The sequence below is a fragment of the Mesoplodon densirostris genome, chromosome 16 (assembly GCF_025265405.1).
Source record: "Mesoplodon densirostris isolate mMesDen1 chromosome 16, mMesDen1 primary haplotype, whole genome shotgun sequence".
Taxonomy (NCBI): Eukaryota; Metazoa; Chordata; class Mammalia; order Artiodactyla; family Ziphiidae; genus Mesoplodon; species Mesoplodon densirostris.
Window position 1 is genome coordinate 12,526,258 of NC_082676.1, and position 10,132 is coordinate 12,536,389.

Here is a 10,132-nt window from a genome sequence, read left to right on the forward strand (position 1 = left end):
ATCAACACCAAGGAAGAAAAGAGCAAGGAGTGCTAAGAATATTAACATGGGAGCTGATCTAATCTGAGCTATCCAGGAAAGTGACATTGGAGGCAAGCTCTGGGAGATGAGTAGGCATTAGTAAGACCAGCTGGGAAGGGGGAACAGGTGAGCTTGCAGGGGCCACATGGGTAAAGGCCTCGAAGGGGGAGGGAGCGTGTTTGAGAAATTGAAAGAAGGCAGCCAGCATGGCTGTGTCTCAGACAAATGGAAAGTGAGGGCAGAGAGGTAGGCAGGGGCCAGACTGTGCAGGGCCTCTTAGGGCTGAAGAGTACCACTGGAAGGTTTTACAGCAGAGTGGTGACATGATCTGTTTTACTTGTGGAGAGTTACAAGTAATTCTCCACAATTACAGTTGTGAGGGGAGAAGTGGGGACTCGGGCAGGAATAGAGTAGGGACAGTTTGTGAGAAATTCTTCTTGAAGCTTTTAAAGTCCCTTGCTCTTGTCCAGTAGTTAACCTCTGTTCTTTATCCGCCTCCTTCCTTAGCTCCTGACCACTTACATACATCTCCCTGCACATCATTTTGTTGGCCATTTTGGACTCTTGGGTCCCTGCACGTCTGGGTCTCTCCTTTCTCTGTGGCTTGTAACTTCCTCTAGGGTGTAGGTTCCACTTCATGCACAGGGCACACTGAAGGGGCTTCCTCCACCTTCTCAAAAAGCACATGGCTTCCTCTCCTTGGTTCTTCACATTCTCCAGGCTGTGGCTACAAATGTACCAGGCTGACACCCGCCGAAAGATCCTCAACTATGAGCGTCAGTACCGCACGTCAGCAGAGAGGATGGCTGAGCTGAGACTCCAGGAAGACCTGCACATCTTGAAAGATGCCCAAGTTGTAGGAATGACAACAACAGGTAAGAAAGCATAGAGTTCACTACTGATGCCAAATGCCTATCAGATTATCTAGGACAGGTAAAGAGAAACTTCTTTAGTAGGTTAGAGGAAAATACCATGAAAAGCTATTGAAAGCAAGCTGTGTTTAGGGTTCTCTTCGTGAAATTCACCCACTTGCTTCTGCTGCATTTAGAACCTCAGCAGTGACAACATGGGGATGATGCTCTGGAGACCACCCAGCAGCACTCATTCTCATCCAGTGGTCACTGTGGCCCCGGGTGAATGTGAGGACTCGGTTGTAACAGACCCAGGCTCAGGGGTCACCAATCCAGAAGCCCAGTGGCCCAGTGAGTCTAGGACATCCGCTCAGAGAAGTCTCTTTGTTCTCTTGACTCGAGGTGCTGCCAAATACCGCCAGATCCTGCAGAAGGTGGAGCCTCGGATCGTCATCGTGGAAGAGGCTGCTGAAGTTCTTGAGGCCCACACCATTGCCACCCTGAGCAAAGCTTGCCAGCACCTGATTTTGATTGGGGACCACCAGCAGGTAGGCCAGGGGCCCCTGGAAGATGGGCTGGCTCTCTGCAGGAGTGGAGTCAGGAATCAGACAGGAAGACCCTGGTCTCTGCTTTACCAGTCCTCAAGCTTATTAGTGGCTGTCTGTGATACCTCTTTTCCTCACCTCCCGTGTTCAATCTAAGAGCAGGTGCTCTTAGATTTGGGGCGTGTTTTAGAGGTAGCATTATCCATTTCATTTGTTTCCTCTGCTACTTTTTAATCTACCGTAGCTTTTTTTTTTTTTTTTTTTTTTTTTTTTTTGTGCTACGCAGGCCTCTCACTGTTGTGGCCTCTCCCGTTGTGGAGCACAAGCTCCGGACGCGCAGGCTCAGCGGCCATGGCTCACAGGCCCAACCGCTCTGCGGCATGTGGGATCTTCCCGGACCGGGGCACGAACCCGTGTCCCCTGCATTGGCAGGTGAACTCTGAACTACTGCGCCACCAGGGAAGCCCTACCGTGGCCTTTTAAGTGGACTGTTACAACAGCATGTTCCCCATCCCACTGCTTCCATTTTTGCCACCCTCTAATCCATTCATAAAGGAGCCAAAGTGAATCTTTTCAAAAAAGTAAATCAGGTCATGTTACTCCCCAGCTTAAAACCCTCCAGTGGTTTCCCATTGCACTTAAAATAAAAATCAAGCTCTTGGGCTTCCCTGGTGGCGCAGTGGTTAAGAATCCGCCTGCCAATGCAGGGGACACAGGTTCGAGCCCTAGGCCCGGGAAGATCTCACATGCCGTGGAGCAACTAAGCCCGTGAGCCACAACTACGGAGCCTGTGCTCTAGAGCCCGTGAGCCACAGCTACTGAGCCTGTGCTCTAGAACCTGTGAGCCACAACTACTGAGCCTGCGTCCTGCAACTACTGAAGCCCACGTGCCTAGAGCCCGTGCTCCGCAACAAGAGAAGCCACCACAATGAGAAGCCCGTGCACCACAATGAAGAGTAGCCCCGCTTGCCGTAACTAGAGAAAGCCCGTGCACAGCAACGAAGACCCGACGCAGCCAAAAATAAATAAATAGTAAATAAATTTTTTAAAAAAATCAAGCTTCTTAAAGTGGCCTACAAAGGCCAGTATTCTCAGGGTTCAGCCTGCTTCTCTGACCTCACCTCATGCCACCATCTATCTCATTTGCTCACTGTGCTCCCACCCTCTTCTTTCTGCTCCCTGTTATGGCTTTGCTCTTTGAATGACTGGTGACTTCCTCCATGCTGGTGTCAGCTCAGATGTCACTGTTCAGAGAGGCCTGTGTAAAGAACCTCCACCCCTGGGCATTCTGTCCCATCACCCTTATCTCTTGGCTTCATGGCCTTTGTCACTCTTTGTCCTTAGCCTGTTAACAACTAAAGCAGTGCCTGGAACACAGAAGCCACTTGAAAAATATTTGATAGGTGGGTAGATGGATGGATGGTGAAAATACATTTTCAGTGGAGAATCCTCAGACGTGTTTCTCTTCTCAGCTGCGCCCCAGTGCCAATGTGTATGATCTGGCCAAGAATTTCAACCTTGAGGTGTCTCTCTTTGAACGGTTGGTGAAAGCAAACATTCCCTTTGTCCGTCTGAACTACCAGGTGAGAAGCTAGACCTTTGTTACTAACCAAATGTCCAAGAAAAGGCTCCTGGGAGCCTGCCAAATGCCAACAAGAAAGCTTGGCATTATTATTTCATTAAAATAATGCTAGTTTAGTAATGAAATGACTCTGTCAGATTTATTTTGTTTTTTTGTTTTAAAATACCACAAGTTTAGCCTGTGTTGAGTTTGTGTCAGATGAAGGAGCTGTTTATATTTTGCTCTTTTCTCCCTATTATTATTTTCAAATGTTACCTCCCCATATTTTCCACTAGCAACTTAGTCTTTAGAAAACTGTCCATTTTACTCTCTGCCCATGTTTTTAATGACATACATGTCTTGTTTCAGCACCGCATGTGCCCTGAGATTGCCCGGCTTTTGACACCCCACGTTTACCAGGATCTGGAAAACCATCCCTCTGTTCTCAAATACGAGAAGATTAAGGTGAATCTGCCCTACCTGATCTTTCTCTGATGCTGTCAGCAACCTAGGAGGTTATATTTTCCTCAGGACAAAAAAGGGCTTTCAGAAGGGAATACAGCCAGCTTTTTAAAAGGCTACCTAGGGCTTCCCTGGTGGCGCAGTGGTTGAGAGTCCACCTGCCGATGCAGGGGACATGGGTTCGTGCCCCAGTCCGGGAAGATCCCACATGCCATGGAGCGGCTGGGCCGGTGAGCCATGGCCGCTGAGCCTGCGTGTCTGGAGCCTGTGCTCCGCAACGGGAGAGGCCACAGCAGTGAGAGGCCCGTGTACCGCAAAAAAAATAAAAATAAAAAATTTTTTAAAAATTAAAAAAAAAAAGAACAAGCTACCTATTGGGAATTCTCTGGTGGTCCAGTGGTTAGGACTTGGTGCTTTCACTGCCGGGGCCAGAATTTGATCTCTGGTTGGGAACTAAGATTCCCCAAGCCATGCAATGTGGCCAAAAACAAAAACAAAACACAAACAGTAAAAAGCTAGTTATTAGGAAGAGGAATAGTATATAAGTTGAGAATACAGGCCTGGGTTTTTGAATCCCAGCTCTGCCATTCAGTAGCTGTGTAACCTTTAGCAAATTGTATATCAATTCTGAGGGTCAGGGTCTTCTTTTGTACATGAGAGTAATGGTTGCTGCCTCGTAATATTATTGTATTGAAGGAGATAAGGTATATAAAGCATTCAGCACTGTAGAATGCTCATAAGTTAAAGATTATGGTACAGAGTATACAGAAGCCTTCTAAGGTCCCTCCCTGGAACAGGGTCAGTGGCCAACGCACATGAAGATAGAAAAAACTACCATGAATGTACCTTCTCTTCTTTCTCTTTCCAGGGGGTCTCTTCCAACCTTTTCTTTGTAGAACACAACTTTCCTGAACAGGAAATCCAAGAAGGCAAAAGCCACCAGAACCAGCACGAGGCTCACTTTGTGGTGGAGCTGTGCAAGTACTTCCTGTGCCAGGAATACCTGCCCTCCCAGATCACCATCCTCACCACCTATACCGGGCAGCTCTTCTGCCTGCGCAAACTGATGCCTGCCAAGACATTTGCTGGTGTCAGGGTCCATGTGGTGGACAAATACCAAGGGGAGGAGAATGACATCGTCCTCCTCTCACTAGTGCGCAGCAACCAGGAAGGCAAGGTGGGTTTTCTCCAGATATCCAACCGCATCTGCGTGGCCTTGTCCCGCGCCAAGAAGGGAATGTATTGCATTGGAAACATGCAGATGCTGGCCAAGGTGCCCTTGTGGAGCAAGATCATCCATACCCTTCGAGAGAACAATCAAATAGGCTGTGCCCTCCGGCTGTGCTGCCAGAACCACCCTGTTACCCACACTTTAGTATCCAAAGCCTCTGACTTCCAAAAAGTGCCCGAAGGAGGCTGCAGCCTACCCTGTGAGTTCCGGCTGGGCTGTGGGCACGTCTGCACCCGTGCCTGCCACCCCTATGACTCTTTGCACAAGGAGTTCCAGTGCATGAAGCCATGCCAGAAGGTCATCTGCCAAGACGGGCATCGGTGCCCCCTTGTTTGCTTTCAGGAGTGTCAGCCTTGTCAGGTGAAGGTGTCCAAAGTCATTCTCCGGTGCGGCCATGAACAAATGGTCCCTTGTTTCATGCCTGAGTCAGATTTCTGCTGTCAAGAGCCTTGCCCCAAAGTCCTGAAATGTGGGCACAGGTGCAGCCACCTATGTGGTGAAGACTGTGTGCGGTTGTGTTCAGAAAAGGTCACCGTGAAACTCAAGTGTGGGCACAGCCAAAAGGTGAAGTGTGGCCATGTGGAGGACCTCAGGTACGACCTGCCAGTCAAATGCACCACCAAGTGTGGCACCATCTTGGACTGTGGGCATCCATGTCCCGGCTCCTGCCACAGCTGCTTCAGAGGGCGCTTCCATGAGCGCTGTCAACAGCCCTGCAATCGCCTGCTCATCTGTTCACACAAGTGCCAGGAGCCGTGCATTGGCGAGTGCCCGCCCTGCCAGCGGACCTGTCAGAACCGCTGCGTCCACAGCCAGTGCAAGAAGAAGTGTGGGGAACTGTGCAGTCCCTGTGTGGAACCCTGTCACTGGCGCTGCCAGCACTACCAGTGCACCAGACTCTGCTCTGAGCCCTGTGACCGACCCCCCTGCTACGTGCCTTGTACTAAGCTGCTGGCTTGTGGCCACCCCTGCATTGGTCTGTGTGGGGAGCCATGCCCCAAGAAGTGCCGTGTCTGCCACCAGGAAGAGGTCACCCAAATCTTCTTCGGCTTTGAGGATGAGCCAGATGCCCGCTTTGTACAGCTGGAAGACTGCAGCCACATCTTTGAGGTGCAGGCCCTGGACCGCTACATGAACGAGAAGGATGACGAAGTTGCCATCAAGTTGAAGGTCTGCCCTATCTGCCAGGTGCCCATCCGCAAAAATCTGAGGTATGGAACCAGCATCAAACAGCGGCTGGAAGAGATTGAAGTTGTCAAGGAAAAGATCTTGGGCTCAGCAGGGGAAATCGCAGTCAGCCAGGAACAACTTAAGGCCCTACTGGAGAGGAAGAATCTCTTCTACCAGCTGCTCCCTGAAGACTTCCTGATGTTGAAAGAGAAGCTGGCCCAGAAAGATCTGTCAGTGAAGGACCTGGGCCTTGTTGAGAATTATATCAGCTTCTATGACCACCTGGCTGGCCTATATGATTCCCTGAAAAAAGTGCACGTCTTAGAACAGAAGCAAGTGAGGACTCGATTAGACCAGGTCCATGAGTGGCTGGCCAAGAAGCGTTTGAGCTTCACCAGCCAGGAATTGGATGACATCCAAAGTGAAATCCAGAGGCTCACATACCTGGTGAACCTGCTGACCCGCTGCAAGATAGCAGAGGGGAAGGTGAGAGGCAGCGTAGCAGAAGAGGTCTCCAGAGTCCGGAAGATCCTCGAGGGGACATGTAAGTTCACCCGGAAGGATGAACAGCTTGTGCAGAGAAAGATGGAGGCTCTGAAAGCCACCCTTCCCTGCTCTGGCCTGGGCATCTCAGAAGAAGAACGAGTGCAGATCGTCAAAGCCATAGGTTACCCTCGTGGCCACTGGTTCAAGTGCCCCAATGGCCACATCTATCTGATTACTGATTGTGGGGGAGCCATGCAGAGGGGCACGTGTCCTGACTGTAAGGAGGTGATTGGGGGCATGAACCATACTCTGGAAAGAAGCAATCAGCTTGCTTCGGAGATGGATGGGGCCCAGTACCCTGCCTGGTCTGACACGGCCAACAACCTGATGAACTTTGAGGAGATCCAGAGGATGATGTAGGAAGATGACATACCGCTCGCTGCCTTTTGCCCCGGCCACCATATGGCTGGGGCCGGCTCCCCCATGAAAGAATCGAAGTTTGTTTTTTATTACTGTCCTTTTAGTCTTAGCACCTATTTAAGGATCCACTTTTAGGGCTTGCCCACATTTGTTTCTAGATTTACCCCTGCTCTAGAGTAAGCACTTTACCTCCAGAACTGAGAGCAAAGTTAACAGGTCTCTCCTCTTGTCTTTTCTGCAAGTTAGTGGACGGACTGCCTGAAGCACGTTTGGGGCTTCCACCTAGGCTACCTAGTAGTGTCTCTGGATCCTGACTCAGTCACATGTTTTATTCCGCAGTGCTCCAGAGCCAGATAGGAGCTCAGTGAAGCAGACTCATTCTAAATTGCCAGGACCTAACTTGCAGACTCACTTCCACTCTAGTAAACAGAGGCCCAGAGGAGTTGTTTATGAACTGCTTATCCTTTCAAGGAGCACAAGAATCCCTCCTACCCTCCTCCTTGGGCACCTTCATTCCAGGAGATGGAGGCACGTGATAAGACAAAGACTTCACTGACTAATCCTGACGTTACATATTCACTGAGAGGGGGGGAAAGTGTGATAGACCACAGCTGGGGGCTTGTGTAGCAGGCCCAGGCCAACTAAGGCGTGATCCCTGTACCCTTCCTGTGACTTGAACTTTGGGATGGTTGAGGTTTTTTTTCCCTGCAATAGGAGAGGCTCAGTAGCTGTGCTGGTTCCCCAGGGCCTTGAAACGACTAAACTCTCATTTAGTACCAGCAGCGCCTATCCAAAGTGTGACCCTTTTGTCCCAACACCCTCTATTGCAGCTTTTGCCTGGGCAGGGTTAGCATGCCAGCAGCTTCTGTAGGTCCCAGGTCCATACTAGAAGCCAGCCCCCAGGCCTGCTGCCTGCATACATATTCCCTCAGTCCAGTGTTCCCTAGAACTGACACTTAGGCATCTCAGGTCTTTCTAATGTTGGCGAGAAAACATTCCTTTGCTATGTACACATTTCCTTTTTTGTCTTTACTATGCACTTTAGCCTATAAAGCCTATTAATAAAAACAATGATTTGAGAAAATCAGTGGTCTGTGTTTGTCCTCAACTGTTAAAAGCAGCTCAAGCAGCTTGAGACAGTGAGGATGGGAATGGAGGCAGTGCCTACGAGGAAGCCATACTTCTGTGTCTGTGGTATGGGTTTTTTTCTTTTGGCTGATAAGTCATTTTTACTCTTGGTGAAAAGAAAACTCTTCAACCTGTACCAAAAGGTATACTTGGAAGTTTCCTTCCCCAGAGGCACTCCTATTAACAGTTTCATGAGTCCTCCCCAGAGAAAATCGATCAATCTGTGCATATGCAATATCTAACCCTTAAAAAAGTACATAGTTCTGCACTTGGCCTAACGATCTAGCTTGGGGATCTTTCTGTAAGCACGTAAAAACGGTGAGTCTGGGCTTCCCTGGTGGCGCAGTGATTGAGAGTCCGCCTGTCGATGCAGCGGACACGGGGTCGTGCCCCGGTCCGGGAAGATCCCACATGCCGCGGAGTGGCTGGGCCCGTGAGCCATGGCTGCTGAGCCTGCGCGTCTGGAGCCTGTGCTCCGCAACGGGAGAGGCCACAACGGTGAGAGGCCCGCGTACCGCAAAAAACAAACGGTGAGTCTGGGACTGCCCTGGCGGTCCAGTGGTTAAGACTCCGTGCTTCCACCCCATGGGGCACGGGGTCAATCCCTGGTCTCCATCTTGTGTGTGTGCCATTATTTACTGAACGGGAACCCTCTGTTGGCAACATTTAGGTACAGCCTAAATGAATAGCGTTAAACATACTCTAATCTTGAGGGTATGTGCTATTGGATAATAATTTTTGAGCTGAAGGAAAAAGGTCTGTGTACTGCTTGAAATTATATATGACATAAACTACAATCACAGTTTTCCCAAGGAGTGTCCTCTGGCTTTCAATCTAATTGTCAAAGGGACCTGTGATACAGAAAAGGATGAGAACCACCATTCTACAGGGTACAACCTGTTTTTGTGCAACAAAGAGCTAATTTATCTGGTACCCTTTCTGGGTTTTTTGTTTTTTTGGCCACGCCGCATGGCATACGGGATCTTAGTTCCCCTGCTGGGGATCAAACCTGTGCCCCCTGCAGTGGAAGCGCAGAGTCTTAGCCACTGGACCACCAGGTAAGCCCCTATGTGGTACCCTTTCTGTCCCCTTTGAACTTCCATCTCTCCAGTAGCACTTCCACACCACAGTAAAGAGTCAGGTTGAGATATACCATGATTTCAAAAACTTGAATTCCCAACTGTGACATTTTGGAAAGTTACTCCATCTTTCTAAGCCTCTGTTTCTTTATCTGCCTCATAGGGCTGTAGTGAACTGAATGAAACAGTGCTCAGTACACAGAAATGTCTGGCGCACGCTGGTGCTCAATAAATGACAGCTTTTTGTTCTGGGACATTGACAGAACTTCTAGCATGAATATCCTTACTCCACATCCAGCTCCTCTACAAGCACAGAGATGCATACCAAGTATATGTGGCAGTGCCAAGCTAGCAGATGACGCAGACTGTGCTATGGAGGGAAGAGACAGAAGGGTAAGGTACACAATGAGACCGGTCTCTTCAGCCTCCCAGAAATACCTCTTCCGCCTCCCAGAAATACCTCTTTCATCTGGTATTTTCTTAATTAATTAATTTATTTTTGGCTGCGTTGGGTCTTCATTGCTGCGTGCGGGCTTTCTCTAGTTGCGGCGAGCGGGGGCTACTCTTTGTTGTCGCATGTGGCTTCTCATTGTGGTGGCTTCTCTTGTTGTGGCGTACGGGCTCTAGGCGTGCGGGCTTCAGTAGTTGTGGCATGCGGGCTCAGTAGTTGTGGCTTGCGGGTTCTAAAGCGTAGGCTCAGTAGTTGTGGCGCACAGGCTTAGTTGCTCCACGGCATGTGGGATCTTCCTGGACCAGGGCCTGAACCTGTGTCCCCTGCACTGGCAGGCAGATTCTTAGCCACTGCGCCACCAGGGAAGTCCCTAGTATTTTATTTTATTTTTTATTTATTTATTTTTTTAAAATTTTATTTTATTTTATTTTTGCAGTACGCGGGCCTCTCACTCTTGTGGCCTCTCCCGTTGCGGAGCACAGGCTCCGGACGTGCAGGCTCAGCGGCCACGGCTCACGGGCCCAGCCGCTACGCGGCATGTGAGATCTTCCCGGACCAGGGCACGAACCCGTGTCCCCTGCATCGGCAGGCGGACTCTCAACCACTGCGCCACCAGGGAAGCCCCTATTTTATTTTTTATTTTTATTTTTTTTGCGGTACACGGGCCTCTCACTGTTGTGGCCTCTCCCGTTGTGGAGCACAGGCTCCGGACGCGCAGGCTCAGCGG

The 10,132-nt window shown here is 49.8% G+C and overlaps 1 protein-coding gene across 2 annotated transcripts in view; it reads left to right on the forward strand.

Moving 5' to 3' along the window:
- The window catches only part of ZNFX1 (zinc finger NFX1-type containing 1), a 28,367-nt gene extending 20,536 nt beyond the window's left edge, over positions 1–7,831 (forward strand). For both annotated transcript variants that reach the window (XM_060119822.1, XM_060119821.1), the window contains 5 exons: positions 742–896; positions 1,275–1,420; positions 2,890–3,000; positions 3,348–3,443; positions 4,309–7,831. In XM_060119822.1, coding sequence (XP_059975805.1) covers positions 742–896; positions 1,275–1,420; positions 2,890–3,000; positions 3,348–3,443; positions 4,309–6,747 — 2,947 coding nt within the window. In that variant the 3' untranslated portion in view covers positions 6,748–7,831. The remainder of the gene's footprint in view (positions 1–741; positions 897–1,274; positions 1,421–2,889; positions 3,001–3,347; positions 3,444–4,308) is intronic.
- The last annotated feature ends 2,301 nt before the right edge of the window (positions 7,832–10,132 follow it).